Here is a 19,794-nt window from a genome sequence, read left to right on the forward strand (position 1 = left end):
TATTCTAAAAAAAAATATTATCTATTCGAAAAGAGAAAGTCGGGTTTACCTTTTTATGTTCAATCCTGTTTGTGTTGACTTTTTTGTCATGAAAATGAATTACATAATTCATGAAATTTACTTTTAAAAGAAAGAAAAGAAGGACTCACAGTTCATGATCATCTCCCCCTTCATTGATTTATACTGAAAGACATTGATGACAGACTTTACTTTTAGAACCTTGTTATGCACAACTTAAAAATATTTATGTGTTTGTTTTAAAGGGTCTTCAACCTCTGATTTTTTTATTCTGTTCTTCCACGAAGTATTGAATAAGATATTTATTCTAATATTTGCAAAAGATTCCACACACCCCTCTTTACCCCTGATTACCGATTAGACAAGCTACTAAATTTATAATAGTACATAATATGATTCTTATTAATTGGTAGATATAGTTCTCATTTGATTACAACTGCCATGTTAGAATCGTAGTGATGGTATGTTGTAGATTTATTAGTTTTTAGTTGCTAAACTGAGTGCGTGTCACCCATAACTGGCTCCCCACGATTGACACATTCAGTTGGCTTAATGGGGCGATGATTTTGATGTGTTCCTCTGATTTTTATTCAATTGAAACGCTTAATATGTTCTCCTCAGAACAAAATATTTCGTTCTCATCATAAATATACAACTAGTTCCTCTCAATTATACATTTTGTTCCTTCAAAACAAAATATAACGTTCCCCCATAACGATACATTTGGTCCAATAATAATGACATGTTATTACCCTACTAACTACACACTTTTATAGCAGCCTTTGTGGTATGGGCTTTGTTCATTGTTGATGTGTAATGGAATCAGGTGACCTGTTTGAATTTCTGCATCATTTGGTCTCTGGTGGAGATTTGTCTCATTTGAAATCATACCACATCTTCTGTTTTCACCAAATTATAACGATACAATTTACGGTATTCCACTCTTGACGATATGCTACCCTACTAAAGTTCGATACACTTTGTTCCCCTTAAGACGATACAACTTAGTTATTTAATAACGACACTTAAGGAATAACAGTACTGTAGTTGAAGAGTTGCCACCGTCAATTTTAGATTTGACGGTCGCAAATGCAGTTTTACTGGCGACGCGTAGCGGAGACAGTAAAACGGAGATTTGCGACCGTCAAATCAAAATTGACGGTGGCAACTCTTCAACTACAGTACTGTTATTCCGATTCTAATGCATTTCAAAAAGAAAAAATACGATAAAACTTGATAAAATGTCTAAATTTGTCAAATAAAAAAAAATCCGCGAATCTTCATGAACGATTTTGGCACAAAGACGTCATGGCTAAACATGACGTCATACAAATGAAAACTTACAAACTGGAGGTTATGATATTACTTGTGCGCTTCAAATTCGGATAAAATTACATTAAAACGGCGAATTCGAGGTAGGTGTTGTTTTATTTTCGATTATATAGTAGGAATCAAACACTTTGTTCTCATAACGATATACATGTTTACTCTTAAGCTTCGTTGTGTCATTATAACGAAACATTCTTTGCTTCTAATGCAGATACATTTCGCCTAATAATGAAACATTCATTTCCCCTCATAACGGTATTAATGTGTTACCATCATAACTATACAATTTGTTTTCTTCAGAACGAAACAATGTTTCCACTCACAACGATACACTTTGTTCCCCTTATAACTATAATATATTGTATACAATGGATAACAATTCAACACTTAAGTTTATGTATGGTTCTGAAAGTAATGACACACTATGAAACACCAACAACATGAGACAAAGATATTCACAAGAAGCAGTAATATCGTATCTGACTAGAAGGTTTATCTCAAGGGATGTATGTTTCTAATTAAAATATGAACTATTAATTGCTATACGTCATGTTTATCCTTGGAAAGAACATCAAATCCGTAAATTGTATTTCCAGAGAATGGTTCCATTATACATCATAAAAGACTTACAAATCAAGCTGACAAAATCATAATCTTTCTTTCTAGACTACTTTACTTACACTCTAGTTTAATAAGTTTAATTAGATTTACTCGATGATAACTGTAGAGTAACATTCGATCTATGTTTTGCTAAGATTTGACATGTACACTGTTTTGAGGTAAACACAAAATCTGGACTTTCAGGTTATTTGTTTAAAATTAATATTGCAGAATATGAACGGTATGGGTATTAAGATATGGGAATTAATATAATCATTGTTTTGTCTCTATTCGTGATTCAACAGAGGTTTTTTTTACCAATCATAGATTTTACGTTCTATTCTGAAAATAATGTTTGAAATGATTTTTTAAAAATGAAAATATTGGAAAAGCATGTCAAATTCGGTTAATAATGATAACAATAATACCCAACATTGATCATGGCATAAACAAAAACGGTTTGTTTACTTCTTATTGTTTTGGTCACAAATTTTAGCTTCACTTATACTGTAACGGGTATTACTAAAATGCATGTTGGTTTGATCTAGGTGTTTGAAACAGTTGGTTCGGGAAAGAATACTGTAAAGACGCCATGTATTTGTTAACCTAACAAAACGTAATAGATACCATTCATTAATAGTAAATTATCATTTTTTTTCTTTTTAAGAAATATTTTAAGGACACCTTAACTCGTTAACACTTTGCTGGAATATGTATGTATTTCAATAATATCAATAACGGATGCAAATTATTGCGCACTTCTATCAATAACGAGTAAAATACATCTTTGTGAATAATATGTTTGAAAAATAACAATTCGCTTTCAACAAGTTCAGAACATATCTGCAATATATTTCAGAATTGTTAACCACCAGGCTAGTCCGTGTCCTTGACTTACGGTTTTAGTATTTTAGTGTCCTCTTGATACCTTCTTTATACTTTTGTATACAATAATGTTACCACAATTAAAACCATTTTTTTGTATTTTAAAAAGTGCAAAGGTATACTGCGGTTCTTTTCACAAAAACGTTAAATGCATGACATTTCTTTATAACTTACAATTAATTTTGATCGTCAGACTTTTTGTGATAATTATCGCCAGCTCGTATTATGTCTCATCTTTAATGATCAGTTTTTATAAATCAAAAGCTACAAACCTCTTGTATTTTCGTTCTAGATACTCGTTCAAATTCTTTTTGTGACAAGACCTACATTTAACAGTTTCCGGTTTAATGATTTACGTGACATTTATGCAACGTTTCTACAATCAAATCGTTACACATCTTCTTTATATTTCATATAAATTACACAAAAGTTTTATTATAGTGATGGTTGTATCCCAATAGAGTTATAAATTTACTCATCATAGATACCAGGAATAAAATTTAACATTTACGCCAGACGCGCGTTTCGTCTTCAAAAGACTCATCAGTGATGCTCGAATCAAAAATGTTATAAAGGCCAAATGAAGTACGAAGTTGAAGAGCATTGAGGACCAAAAAATCCTAAAAGGTTTACCAAATACAGCTAAGGTAATCTATTCCTGAGGTAAAAAAAAAAGCCTTAGTTTTTCAAAAATTCAAAGTTTTGTTAACAGTCAATTTATAATTATAAACATAACAATAATAACTCAAGTCAACACAGAAGTGCTGACTACTGGGCTGGTGATACCCTCGGTTAATTAAAATCCACCAGCAGTGGCATAAAAGAATAATTATGTATTTCTGTCGTTCGTAGACTAATCCTGTGGTGATTTTTAATTATTCATTTCAGAGCTGTTCAAATTATTTTGTTTCTCAGAGGATGTATTTCGGCGTTGACAGAAATTGGATGAGTTACTAACCTTTGACTTTGTTCAGACTTGGGTAGATACAAATAAAAATGCATCGGTCGAAGTACGTATGGTATGTGTTACGTCAAAAAATCGCCTGGTATACTTGCATGATTTTGACAATAGACCGCCTGCTGGGCTACAAAAAAGAAACATTGTTTTTTGGAAAGGAATGTACAATTGAAAGGGTTTTAATTTGATTTTGCGCTTATCCGGTAGCTTTAACGGTGTTAGAAAATAATGATATTTGGCGTTTATCAGTACACAAAGTCCGTACTACCAGTTACTAGAGCGATGAAAGGGTAAATTATTTCAATCACAATGTAACACGACGATGTTTTTTTTTAACCTTACTGGATCATATTTAGTTTCTAAACTTCTACAGTTATATGTATTTATTATTGTCTGTAGTTTAATCATGCATATTTGCGTTTGATCAATGTATAGTGGGTAAAGCAAGCAACATGTTAACCAATTTATTCTGAAACTAGACATATCTGATAAAATATGCCTTTTGAAGATGGAAGCACTAATTTATATTTATGGCATTTTTGTAGCATATTCAAAATGTAAAATTCAATGTATAAACACATTAAAACACCAATAGTCTCATTATCATAGATAAAACATTGTAATTGTTCTGTAGTTTTGGATCCATGTGATGTTTCTAAGTATCGAACTAATGAATATATTATGAAGTGCATCGATATTTATGTCACAAAGTTCCGGTTTCTACCTTGTTCTACCTGTCTAGGCGTGTTTTTAGGAGTTGTTAAACATTATATTATCATGTTTTTTCTTAATTATTAATATGTCTACTTTCGTTTCTACTTTGACATAAAAAGTAAAATAGAAAAAAATGAACTCCGAGGAAAGTTCATGATAAACGTAAAGGTCTTAATCAAATAGCAAAATCGAATTCTCAAACACATCAAACATATAGATAACAACTGTCATATTCCTGATTTTGTACAGACATTTTTCCTATGTAGAAAATGTAAGTTGAACCTGGTTTAATAGCTAGGTAAACCTCTCACTTTTATGACAGTTGCGTCAAATTCCTTCATCTTTCCTTTATACACGATGCGTGAACAAAAAAACAGACGGAATAGGTAAAAATGTACAAAATACAGGTACAGTCAACATTGTGTTATAATCACAATCACTATATGATTATATAAACACAAACCAATATGTAACAAAGAGACACAAAAAGGCATTTACCAAATTAACAACTTCATGCACTGCTTTTTGTTGTTTAATTATTAGGTGTATCAATTACCACTTATTAACTGCCACGTTTGTGTACTTTTCTTTTATGTCTTCCTTGCAATTGTGCTTTGGTAATTCAAGTTCTAACCAGAAATCTCGTTGTTAAGATCACTGCATACAGAAGAGCTTTCAGCGAATTATAGTACAGAAAGACAATTTTGCAGGCTTTTCTCAAGACAAATAAGTAAACTCATCATAGATACCAGGATTAAATTTTTTATTTTCACCAAACGCGCATTCCGTCTACACAAGACTCATCAGTGACGCTCGAATCCAAAAGAGTGCAAAAGGCAAAATAAAGTAAGAAAGTTGTAGAACATTTCGGACCAAAATTCAAAAAAAATGTTGCAAATATAGCTAAGGTTATCTATTCCTCAGGTAGAAAAGCCTTAGTAATACACAATTTAAGTTTTCTAAACAGTTAATTTATAGAAATAAATAAATATTAAAAAATTATCTTTTAAGTACCGCCATAAAGGTTATTCCACATATCGTATGTGTTTTGCTCCGAACTCCTTCGTAAATTTTCAGGATTGATTAAACAGTTCTTCTGTTCAAAAAGATTAGGGAACTTAAGAATAACCACTTCTTGCTGAATCATAACAGTTCAGAATTATTCTTTTAGGGTTTCGTATGGAATGTGTTTGATGTTTATTCATTTCATTTTACTCTCAATATTTTTTTCGGTCGACTCTCTGTGTAAGTATTCTGTTGAATGTTTCACTTTTCGATTGTTATTACTTTAACCCCGGCAGAATGATAATCTATTTTACATTAAAGTCGCTTCCAATCATTGTATACAATACTATATCCAATTTCCATCAAATACTATAATGTTGAAATTATGCCACTATAATGCGAGCTGTAAAATTTGTTATTTTGATGTTTAATTTGACATCAAGAAGCCTATGATCGATCTTTGGTCATAGTAGCTATAATTGGTTTAGGCTGTTATCAATGCTGAACCGATAAGCGATTCGGTTTCGCAATGATGCCGAAATTTATAGCCAAAAACCTCTTAAAACGGACGGTGTCATCTGTTATTATGTGTTTGTCACTGACTTAATCTTTTATAGATCTCATGTAGACAGTTTAATTTTCACTTTATGAGTTTGAGGACATTTTCGTGGTATAGTAAATCGGTAATCCGCAATGATTAATTATCTGGTCAATATATCGAAAAAAATCCTAACGATGTCATCATCTTTGTGCAAATTAAAGAACATGAAAGATAATTATATCGATGGAACTATAAAAAATAATATTATGTTAGGTCAGTTGTTGATAGTGCTATGTCGCTATGCCTCTCTGCTCTCAAACATACATCTTTATCCTTATTGTATTGATTACCAATTATAAATCTATCTTTATTTTCGTTTCATTAAAGGACACTTCGAAAGATGTCAAAATGAAAAATTAGGATAGATGAATATATAACGTGTAATAACCTTTCCTATTCAGAGTTAAAATATTTTAATGTGATACTGATATCATTAATTTGATGTCGTATGTCATAACTCTAGGTTATGAAGTGAACTTAGTCTATTATTTTCTCTGCTTCCTGATGTTATAAAACTGTATATGTTAATAGGTGCCATTGTGTACTTCTGTACACCGCATATTGTCAATGAGATATTTAGATTGAAATAGGTAAATCTGATTAGCTGAGGCGAGTTGTAAAAAAGCACCAGGATGTCTGAAACAGTTAAATTTCTACAAAATTATCTTACAATGATGTCAATATTGATATGTATTGTAAGTTGTTGTCTTTAATATATACATATGGATTGATTTCTTTGTGAAATTTCCATATAGGGAAAAGATCGGAGCTTTGAAACTATTTTGAAAATTAAATATAATGATAATTAACGTTTCTTTTTTAACTAAAAAATATTATGACTTATCTAACATTCACTTAATATAGCTTTTCTTCAGAGTAACTGTTTTTTTTCTACAATATATTGTAATAATTTCCCTCACTCGTGGCTGTTTCGAAATATGATAAATTGACATATGCTTATTAATTGTAGTTAAATAGGTTTTGGTCAAACAAGTAAATATGCCCCAGTAATTGTTGTGCAATTCTAAAGATCTAAATATATACATTTCCAATGTAAAAATGTCCATCTATTGTAAGGGATTGGACGCATGACAGTTATATTGTTTACTCAGGGACGTGAAAACTGGATTATTTGACACCATAAACGCATTTGTCATGCCTTGACGTCAACCGAAAGTGTATTTTATTAACAATATTCGTTTCTATCACATCTTAACGCAATTATATAAATTGTTTCCTCTTAAATTGTTGTTACTCTGATATATTGGTGTCGTCTGCAAATATTAAGACAGTTCTACCATCACGTTAATTGTTTTAAACAGTGTGTTTTCCTCTTCCAAACATTACTGATTTGTAATTGCATTTATTCTTTTATTTCGTTTCTATCTGCACAAACGTTAAACACGTTGAAATCATACGTTACCTAAATTGCATACATGTTGAAATCTTAATATGTCGAATTTAAAACATGTTTAATAGTGAATTAAATGAGAAATGTGCTTGCAATTATTGACCTAGTAGGTAATTTTTAACAAAAGTTCAGACAAAATTATGACCAATATTTAGTCTGTGAAATAAATTGTTATTAATAAACGTTAAAAACAACATCACCAATTCGTGTATCGTTCATGTAAATTTAGATTAATTTCGTGTAAACTTCATGAACTTATTAATTAAGGTTACCACTTTAACACTGTAGAAGAATCTTTGAATATTGCTTTCATCGGTGTTAATACTGATTTTATCATTAATAAATCAAAACAAAATTAAAGGAAACGGCTGCACCAAGTCAGGAATATGACAGTTGTCTTGCATTAGTTCGATGTGTTTGAGCTTTTGATTTTGCCATTTGATAAAGTACGTACTTTCAAATGTGAATTTTCCTTGAAGTTAAGGTTTATTGTTACTTTACTTTTAAATATTATCGCTATACAGCTGTGAACCTTTACGGCCCTGTACTCAAGTTGATACCTATACAAGATCATGGTTTTTTTTCAGATTGTTTCTGACGTCTTTGCAAAAAATCAACTGCAAGTGTACTAATTGATACTTTAATAAGTCCTTGATTCGTGATTTGTTAGTTATCCGCTTTGAAACTGGGTGTAATGTGTGGTTTGTACTTTGTGTCTTTAGGGCTTTTGTAACCTAATTTTTATGTTTTGTATCGATCTAATGAATATATACACATGGAAAAAAGTATTGCAACACCTTGATTTTTTAAAACTTGAAAAATCAGTCTCTTATTTTGGATGAAATATGATAAAATATTTGTAAAATAATATTGAAAAGTAGCTAATGATAACATTGACTTTAAAACGAACAAAAAATAAATGAAAAAAAAAGTTTTATCTAACCCAAATTTTTATAACAAAATGAAGTGTTTTTTGTACAAAAAATGCATTTTACAACTTTTACCGTAGTTGAACTTTACAATGTCAGACATTTCAAAATTAATCCTTAGATGATTGTTCACATCATGTTTGATGTAATACGCCAAAGAATTAGTACTTTGTGCGCAGCCTCTATTCAAACGGATAACCGCATCTTAACGTCTTCTGATATCTGCCTAAGTCGATTAATTTGTTACTAAGCTAGCAATACCATTCTTGACGAAGGATATTGTTTATTTCATGACTTGTTGGAAATGGGGTGTCCTTTCATGCACTTTACGCCAAATAGTGTCCCATATATGCTCGATATGATTCAAATCCGGGCTACGATTGGGCCAAGGAACATAAACCGAATTCCATTGGATAAATGGATCTTCCTCCACGACGCTTATTTCCGACTGTGGCGAGCTCTGCATTATATTGGATACGGGCATCTGTGTGTCTGTCTGTTCGTAAGCAAAGGTCCCCGAAATGGTAATTTCACACGATAACCAGTAGCGATGAGCCGATCTCGAACAGTTCTTGTTTAAAGGCTCATGTATGGTCATCACTCTCTTTTAAGGATTGTATGTTTGCGATGGGTTTCCTTCTGACCAACCTTCATTGTGCTTTATTTTCCCTAGCAGATGTTATAAGGGGTCTTCTTCAACATCATTTCTTGTCTGATTTTTATTCTTAAAACGACTCATAGTGGAATGGTGATGACCAACAATACGTGCAATTATCACAGCGACATACCTGCTTCCCTCATGCTGGATATCTATCACCTTGCTGCAGTTATGGGTTTGTAGATGACCAATTACAAGGTGTCAATAACATAAATTTGTAAACATGGTTATTTTAAGTGTTGAAAACAATGAGGATAAAAACAGCTGTTTTAGTGTTTACGAGTACAGTAGCTGCATGTGCAGATAAGAACTGATAGTCAATATTCATTGATTAAACTCAGGTGCTATTCTATTTCAACAAATTATTTAACAAAAAAATTAAAGGTGTTTATTTAATTTGAATGTCAATTTGGTGTTGCAATACTTTTTTCCATGTGTATATATACATAAAAAATGTTGGTGATTGCAAATGAGACAACTCTTCAAGAGACACCAAACGATATAGAAATTAACAACTATAGATCGCCATACAACCCATACCCATAGTCAACTATACAAGGCCCCAATAAACAATTCAAGCGAGAAACTAACGTCCTGATTTATGTAGAAAAAAATGAATGAAAAACGATTATAAATAACACAGGAAAAACGAAAACAACTGAATGATATTGTCTCGACAGGCACATCGTCCAGAATATTAAACATGGGGTAAAACATGATACGTGGATCGCAAAATTCCTTTTTGTCTGTTTGTATGAGTGTTGTCAACGGTTAACCGTTCGATGATTTCAGCTTTCCAATTGTGAACTTTCCATTTCTTAGTAGCAACATTCCAGCAGCACCTGCATACGGGTTATATATCTCCCAATTGATACGATATTCCCGTGTTTGTATTTCCTATCATGATTTTCTTGATAGAGGATTGCTACTCACAAGGAAGCTATTAAACCAAGAGTTCCAAAAGGTGAAGTTGAAATCATCCCTTTCGTAAATTTTACGGACGTCATCACGAGTTGGTTGACCGTTATAGAATAAATAAAGGCAACAGTAGTATACCGCTGTTCAAAACTCATAAATCCATGGACAAAAAACAAATAACCGTTTCAATAATGATATCGGACATGTTCCTTACGTCGTACCTACAATCCCCTTCCTTTCATGAATGTGACCTACCGAATTAGACTATTTACCCGATTTGTTATCACATAAGCAACACGACGGGTGCCACATGTGAACAGGATCTATTTACCCTTCCGGAGCAACTGAGATCACCCCTAGTTTTTGGTGGGGTTCGTGTTGTTTATTCTTTAGTTTTATATTTTGTGTCATGTGTAATATTGTCTTTTTCATTTTTAGCCATGGCGTTGTCAGTTTGTTTTAGATTTATGAGTTTGACTGTCCTTTTGGTATCTATCGTCCCTCTTTTCAAACGACCGAATACCGAAGACTAATTAATCAAGCAAGCATATTATTTATGTTTGTTCCTTCAAATATACATATATAATCATTTGAAGTGATAGGTTATTTCATGTACAGTAAAGTTTATAAGAAACCTTTAGGAGATAAACTTTTCGTAAATTATGAATCTAAAGAAACCTTATTACAAACTTTATACTACACCATATTAATTACATTGATGGTGTGTATGAGTCTATTAATCTTTCATAAACTGTTCATTATTATAGCCTTTTAGACAATGTTAGATAAACTCATTCTAAAAGTTGTTTTACCACTGTTTTTTTTAATATTGCCTCTTTCGGAAATAACCTTTTTTTATTTTTTTTATTAACTAGAGGCTCTCAAGAGCCTGTATCGCTCACCTGATTCTACTTGGGTTTTTGAAATCATATAAAAAAATATAAAATTTGGCTAAAAGTGACAACACAACCTCATAAGGAAAGAAACATTCAGGCTATGCTTAATTTCATTCAAAAGTCCCCCACTGGCGGCCATCTTGGATGACGGATCGGCTACAAAGTAACAACACTTGGTCAGCACCTCATAAGGAACATTCATGCCATGTTTGGTTTTATTCCATTCAGTGGTTCTCTAAAAGAAGTCATTTGTATGCATTTCCCATAGGTTCCTATGTTAAACTAAGTCCCCCGCTGGCGGCCATCTTGGATAATGGATCGGTTACAAAGTAACAACACTTGGTCAGCACCTCATAAGGAACATTCATGCCCTTCAGGCCAGGTGAGCTAATAAAAAAATAACTAGATAGAAGTATTAACAAGGTCATGTTTTTCTCATACTTTTTATGACATTTTGTTTGATATTTCAGTCTAGGAAAACATGATTTATCAATAGTTTGAATTGGCTTTGATCTAGATTTTGGTGAGTACTCTCAGATCTCTAGATTTTATTTGGTTTTTGTTTGTTCCGGAATGTGTGTGCTTGATGTAGATCTGATTATTGATGCCTGTTCTTATTGACGTTGAAAATTCATTTTTCTGTTTTACTGACACACCACTGATTCGTATGAGGGATGTTTGAGCGTTCACAGACAATCTGCCAATACCTAAAATTTGGCGTTGCACATGTCCATGTTTTTTCTCGACTGTTTATGGCGTCTTTTCAATAACTTTGTAGGATGTTAGATGTGTATTGATATTTTAGTCTAGGATACAAAACAAAAATGTGTCCAAAGTTCACGGATGAACCACTCGATTAATATTTTCTATGATCAGTGGACTGTGAAATTGGGGTAAAATCTTGAATTTAGAATTAAAATTAAAAACATTTTCATATGGAACATGTACATGTGTTTCAAGTTGATAGGACTTCATCAAAAACTACCTTGACCAAAAACTTTAACCTGAAGTGAAACAGGTTAAACTGAACCACAGAGCAGAAAACACAATGCCCCTCTTCCTTCGTAGGTGGGGAATAAAAATATCCACAAAGTTATTTTAGCACTTAATATGAACCATAGTTTCAGGTAATATGATGTAAATGTTTGATCAGAGTCAAACAAATCATTTTTCTCATGAAGTTTATCATCTTAAGGAAATGTGAAATCAATATCCCAGTAGTCAGCAGCACCTTGTGTTAACATGCATTATAATAAGCTAGAATTACTGGAAGCACTTAAGTATTTCTACAGGCCATATATGGCCTTAGCCTTAGCCATATTTGGTACGTCCAGACCAGGGACAACTTATTCCAGTTCTTCAATATACTTTACATAATAAAATTGAGAATGGAAATGGGGTATGTGTCAAAGAGACAACAACCTTCCATAATAAAAGAACAACAGTAGAAGGTCACCAACAGGTCTTCAATGTAGCGAGAAATTCCCGCACCCGGAGGCGTCCTTCAGCTGGCTCCTAAACAAATATATACTAGTTCAGTGATAATGAACACCATACAAATTTCCAAATTGTACACAAGAATCTAAAATTAAAATAATACAAGACTAACAAAGGCCAGAGGCTCCTGACTTGGGACAGGCGCAAACATGCGGCGGGGTTAAACATGTTTGTGAGATCTCAACCCTTCCCCTATACCTCTAACCAATGTAGAAAAGTAAATGCATAACAATAAACATGGACAACAATTTATCCAGTAATTTTGAATGTCATTAAATATAAAACAATTGTATCAAAAGAACTATAACTCATGTTTTAAATCCATCATCTGTCCATATCTAAACTTTAAAAATTTTCCGTATTCATAGATGTTGGCCACTTCTGAATGATACATGATATAAGTTGAAAAGTGAAACTACAACCAATGTACTTAAATAACACATGAAAGGATACAAAATATAAGGTTATTTAGAAACTGGCCTTACCACAACACTTGATACTGAAAAGTAAAATCACAAAAATACTGAACTTCGAGGAAATCAATTCGGAAAGTCCATAATCACATGGTAAAATCAAATAACAAAATGCATCAATAACGAATGGACAAGAACTGTCATATTCCTGACTTGGTACAGGCATTTTCAAATGTAGAAAATGGTGGATTAAACCTGGTTCTATAGAAAAGAAGATGAGAGTTTAAATATAAAGTTGCCAGCATATCATTACAAAGCATTTTCCCATATTTCTTTAAATTTTACAATACTAAAGCCAGTTATAAAAAAGACACATGCATATTGAATTTGTTTTAAGTATAAACTTAAATACTGAAATTTAACAGTTAAAAGTTCTAAATCTGTAGAATTTCATATTAAAAAATGTTCAAAATTTAAAGGAGGCTATTTAAACTTGATTATAGCTCTTCATCTTTTATATAAGCTTTGGATTTCAAATATGTTGGCTACAAGCATCACTGAGGAGACATGTATTGTGGAAATTTGCATCTAGGGCAGAAAAATTAGTACCGATAATGTTATTATTTACCTATTGATACTAATAACAATGTAGTTTGAAGCAAATTGATTCCAGCATATATATATTTAATGAGAACATACAGTATGTGAAAATTATCTCCAATCTGATGTTAAAAAACCATAACATTGAGGTGAAAATTGTTAAAAACTTTCTGATTTTTTTCAAAGCTTGCTTATCTTATAACTTGCAGCATAATTTTCAAGTTTCAAGTCAACCAATCTGACTTTATTCTAGTGTGCAAACTTGATTCAAATCTCATTATTGTCCTGTAATTTTAGAAAGAAAAGTGAAGTTTTCTTTTCATGGCGACAAATATTCCAATGTAAATCATGTGACATACTTAAATGAGTCAAACAAAACCAAAAATGTCAAACAGCACACCACAACATCATATGGTCCAAATAGAAAATAAAAATAACAATATGTAGTGCATGATCTACTGCTCACTAATGTGTATACTCCCAATCTTGCTCTTGATTGAAAGGATATACCTTACATCTACTAGATTATGGAAGCAGAAGAAAGACAGCAGATAAGCACATAGGGTTAAGCTTAGAAATATCAAAATGTGTACTCAACATAAGGAGGCTTTAATTTGCATTTGCTAATAAGAATTAATGCAATAAGAATTTCTTGGCAAACAGTAGATAAGTGTAGGATCTAATAATGTGTAGCTTACACATGTGAAAATAGCTACACATCATCAACATTGAAGATCTGCTTTTTTTATCTGCTGTTAAAGAAAAAATGCTTTACAAATGTGTTCTGGACAGACAGACAGAGAGGATGGTTTAATAAACAAATCCATATGCCCATGACTTTGTTTGGAAAAACTGCTCTCTTAATCTAAAACAATCTAATTGTGAGGACACTTTCCATTCAAACACAATTTTTCACATCAAACAGCACAAACTACTACTTCTACATTTTTTAGTGAACACTCCTTCAATATAATTAATGGTGACAATATCATTTTGTATTTCATTAAATGTCCATTCTCCATGATAAAAAAAAATGCTACATCTTTTCCATTGAATAGCACTATCTTCTTCAAGTTTGTCTTAAAACAAATATTTAATCTGACTCTTCACTTTCTATCAGGTCTTTTATACGACTGAATTTGACAGGAGACACATGTGGAGCAACAGGTTGTGGTTTTCTATCATGTCTGTTGTATTTACTTCTTGCATTACGTTGACCAATCACTAAAAAGAATAAAATGCAATGTAAATTCAAGGTAAAAACAAAACATACAATGCAAAAGCTAAAATCAGGGGGAAAAAATGAATGGGTCCCAAAACACTTTTAATTTTAGGACAATCTGTGCAAGCTTGAGAGTTTTTTACAATTGATATGCAGGAAGTAATTTTGCGATTCATACGATTTTACTCCAGCTACATATACCCTGAGTGAGTCATCATTTAGCTTTATTCAATTTAACAGATTTGCTCCGAGTAGGGTAATTGGTCTTAAAAACATTTTCCTAATATTGACAAGTTTTATCAAATGCAGTTTTGGATTCCCATTATCATGATTATGTGCAGTCAGGTGCATTACTTAAACAAGTAACATTTAAAATTACCTATACAAGTAATGTTGAAAACGAGGCTAGTCTAAATATAACTTATATAAGTTTCTTTTCTAAATATTATTTTTATAGGTGTCCAACTATACAGATTTTACAAACTTTAACAAATTTTGGCAGTCATCTGGTTATTTTTCCCATGAAATATGAAATCTAATCTTTTTGAAACACTAATTGCCTTTCTGACGCACTTATCTTTCATATTCACGCTTTTGGGTCAAAGATTGGCCTCTGGGGATTATTAAAATATCCTTTTCCTTCACAATCTTGAAGGTAGACAGATAAAAGTAGATAGAAACTTGTGAATTACTTAAAAGACTTGAAGTTATTTATAATTTGTAACCCAAAATGATAACATATGTTCCTTGAATAAGTGTTATTACTAATTCTTTCAAAGATGTTTAAGTAATGCCCCTGACTGATGTAAAAATGTGCTTTAAGTAAAAGGCAGCATACATAATTGTTGTCCTGCTAAAGTTTGTAAAGTGCCTGTTATGAATTTTCTTCAGAATTTGAACACATTTATCAGCCCCGCTGTACATGAGATAACACTCAATAGAGTACAGTATAAATCAATGAATAATAAGTATAGATTATAGCATGCCCTTTTCCATATTGGCCCTGGTATCATCCTGAGACTCCCATATCAGCCTCAAAGCTTTAGGCAAGGGTCGATATGGCCAAGGGATGATACCAGGGCCAATATGGAAAAGACATTTTATAATCTATCTATTACATATTTAAGTTCTGCAGAAAAGAGAAAACAAATTTCAATTATAATAATTTAATGAAACATAACAGATAAAGATCTTAAACATTTTATCACAAAAGTGCCATTAAGGATGTAATGATGTCACATCATTTGGAACCAGGGCACAATAACCAATAACCTCTTTTTTGCCCTGGGCAATTTTGAGGTAATTACATATGCAAAACCCGACTTATTTGTAACAAATATGGGCTTTGCTCATTGTTGAAACCGTACGGTTACCTATAGTTGTTAATGTTTGTGTCATGTTGGTCTTTTGTGGATAGTTGTCTCATTGGCAATAATACCACATCTTCTTTTTTAGTTTAATATTTTTCACACTCTTTGTTATAGTTTATAAAACAAGTCTTAGATTAGTATAACTTTTTTTCAAATAAGAACACATATTGACTTGGTATGATGTAAAGAATTTATAGGGTATACATCAATGTGACAGAAACCAAACACAACCTAAACACATCTAGAAGTCAACAGTGTTTATATAACATCAATGTGACAGAAACCAAACACAACCTTAACACATCTAGAAGTCTACTGTCAACAAAAATAGGTCTTCATCATAATATAATGTCTAAAAATTATAAAGAAATACTGACATATTGTATAAACACATTTTTTGGACACACTTGAAAATTATCATTGATATGTTCATAATTATAATAAACAGCTGCGCCATGAGCGCATGATACGCCCAATGTCTTATGTGGAAGTTATATGCAATAATCATAAATAGTTTCTGAGAAAGTTTTAAGCAATAAACATATAGTTTTTGAGACACGGCGGGTTTTTACAAAAAAATAAATATCACTAAAATAAAATCGATTTTGAGATATGGCGCGACATGTAAAAAAAACCTCCCCCTTTTTTTACAAGATACTCAATAACTCAAAAATGAAATTTTGAATCATCACCAAAAAGTATACAGATATTAAGATTAATATAACTAAGAAGTGTTTAAAGGAGCACTAGCTACGATATATATAAAAAAATAAAGTATGATTTTTTTTAGATTAATCATTAACTAAATCGGAATAATGAAATAATAATTTGCTTTTAGCAATCAATTTGCTTTAATTTTGTTGAAATAAGCGATTATACATAATTTTTGACTGATTCACTTACAAGTAAATACGTCATCATCATTCTAACCGGTATTCATGTGAACTTCAATTTAACCCCCCTAGCTAGAGACTGACAACGCATGCATTGTACGTGAACTGGTTATTTAAAGAAAAAAATGTCAACAATGAAAGTGAAACTACGGTAAATCATTTGATTACTAATTCGATCCACATAAATCATTCTTATACGGTTGAAAACAATGAGAAACTTATATTTTAAATCTAAAAATTCAAATCAAACAGACCTATAAAGATCCAATTGCACGTGCTGGTTTAACCTATTCATATCTTTATTTGTGTTTACATCGCTTATATGGTCATCTGAGGTCAAATCGATAGTTAATTAGATGGCATCTGGATTTAAATACACACGAAACGAACCTAAATATCATCTACCCCATGCTCTGTAAACTGTTTATTTTAAACGTTTGATAGATTGGATAAATGTTTTACATTGTTATTAATCAAATATGAGAATTTGAGTCAAATTGGTGACCATGAATTTGACAGCTAGTGCCCCTTTAAAGTTTAAAGCCATAATCAAGAATCTTTTTTGAGATACAATGCGACATGTGAAAAAAACACATCCCTGTTTTAGTTACAAAGTGCCGTAAATCAAAATGTTTAAATCTAATTTTCACCAAAAAGTATACAGATCTATTGACCATCATAAGAAACAACTATATTAAGTTTCATGAAAATTGGATAAGTCGTTCTCAAGTTACGGTGCGACATGTTTACGCCAGACAGACGGACACCGGACATGTGTATACCATAATACGTCCCGTCAAAATTTTGACGGGCGTATAAAAACTGTTATCAAAACTTTGAATTTTTTAAATACTAAGGCTTATCTACCTCAGGAATAGATTACCTTAGCTGTACTTGGCAAAACTTTCAGGAATTTATGGTCTGCAATGCTCACCAACTTCGTACTTTATTTGGCCTTTTTAACCTTTTTTTTATTTGAGTGTCACTGACAAGTCTTTTGTCGACAAACATGCATCTGGTGTAACTATTAAATTTCAATCCTGGTATCTATAATGAGTTTATTTATATACAAATTAATATAGTTTTAGACATATTAACTTTTGTCTATTACTGCCAGTTGATTGCAAGATGCCTTTTATCATTTTTCTTAGGTTCTAGACGTATTCACAGATAAAATACATGTGTGAAATGACAAGTGTGCATTTTTCAAAAACAAATGATAATCACCTTTTTCTTTACCAATAATATTGTCACAATCGAGTTCAGCTGCTTCCTTTCTCAATAAAACCATTGGAACCTGTTCCTTACTTGGTTTACCTACAATGTAAATTTAACCTACTCATATATCTATCATTCACTTTAATGAATGCCTCAAGACCTATCTATTTTGGTCATATTTAACTTTTAACTTTTATGTAGATCTTGTTTTGCTGAACATTTTTCTTTTTTAAGTTTATGCTATTTATTACAGTTTGTAAAATAAAAAGCAAATATTTTTTTAAATGTTCAAACTAATTATTAAAGGGCAATAACTTCAGTAATAAGTCGTCTGATAGTTTGACTTAACTAGACAATAGGTAGAGCTCAACATTCTAAAGACTTCTGCTCTGTCAGTATTTCTTTATATACTGTGGATTCATTATTATTCGTTGGATACCAATTTTTGTGGATAATTGTGGGTACAGGTGAACCAAGAGTTCAAATGTCCAACATATATTAAATTTTCCTTGGGCTTGTATGTAGAATTTGGCAAAACCACAAATTCAAATATCCATGAACATGCAAATTTTGCTCAATCCATGAAAATCAGTACCCACAAAAATAAATGAATCTACAGTATAGTGGTTTTCAAAATAATAGGCAAATCTGGCATTTATTTTAGGCCATGTCGGCAGTCTTGTTTGACAGATAGGTAATTGGACACATTTTTTCGAACTAGATATCCTTACGATGATTGTGGTCAAGTTTGGAAAAAAATTGCCCAATAGTTTCAGACAGATATTCCTCTTTTAGGACAACAATATCCTTCAAGAAGTCGTCATACAGTTTTGATGTAAACAGACAATGGGTAGATAAATATTTAGTATAAACTAGATGTGTAAAAGCAACACGAATGGCCCTGTCTCAAAAAGTTGAAAAATCTGCAATTTCAATAACACATGTGGACACAAACATGACGGTTGTCTCACATATAAAAAATCAGCTCAAAATCTGGATGCGTATAGAAAATAAGTCAATATAACAGTGATTTTCAACAATTTTCAAAATTGTAAAGCCTAAATTTTGGCAAAAATTAGCAGAGCGGAACGAAACTTAATCTTGATCTGTTACTCACATGTCAAAAATCATCCCAATATCTGAAAGAGTTTAGAAAAAAAGTCTATATCTGTGATTTTCAACAATTTATCAAAGTCCCAAGGCCAAATTTCAGCAAAAATTAGCAGAGCAGAACGAAACTTAAACTTGATCTGTTACTTATCATGGTTAACTCACATGCCAAAAAGTCAGCCCAATATCTGAAGGTGTTTAGAAAAAAACTCTGTATAATGGTTTGTGATGGAATTTTGGAATTACAGACAAGGGTAAAACTATATGGCACCAACAACTTTGTTGCAGGGCCATAAAAAGATGTAGTATGATTGCCAATGAGAAAACTGTCCAAAACAGACAAAAATGACACAGACATTAACAACTATAGGTCACTGTACGGCTTTCAACAATGAGCAATGCCCATACTGCATATCAGCTATAAAAGGCCCTGATATGACAATGTAAAACAATTCAAACAAGAAAACTAGACCTTATTTATATCAAAAATGAACGAAAAACAAATATGTATAACATTAACAAACAACAACCTCTGAATTACAGGCTTCT

The 19,794-nt window shown here is 31.8% G+C and overlaps 1 protein-coding gene across 2 annotated transcripts in view; it reads right to left on the bottom strand.

The window, feature by feature from the left end:
- Window positions 1-14,180: 14,180 nt before the first annotated feature.
- Window positions 14,181-19,794, bottom strand: part of LOC134681088 (glutamic acid-rich protein-like) — a 30,575-nt gene continuing 24,961 nt past the window's right edge. For both annotated transcript variants that reach the window (XM_063540508.1, XM_063540507.1), the window contains 2 exons: window positions 18,145-18,234; window positions 14,181-14,656 (listed from right to left, as the gene is read on the bottom strand). In XM_063540508.1, coding sequence (XP_063396578.1) covers window positions 14,526-14,656; window positions 18,145-18,234 — 221 coding nt within the window. In that variant the 3' untranslated portion in view covers window positions 14,181-14,525. The remainder of the gene's footprint in view (window positions 14,657-18,144; window positions 18,235-19,794) is intronic.

Source organism: Mytilus trossulus, chromosome 8 (genome assembly GCF_036588685.1).
Source record: "Mytilus trossulus isolate FHL-02 chromosome 8, PNRI_Mtr1.1.1.hap1, whole genome shotgun sequence".
Taxonomy (NCBI): Eukaryota; Metazoa; Mollusca; class Bivalvia; order Mytilida; family Mytilidae; genus Mytilus; species Mytilus trossulus.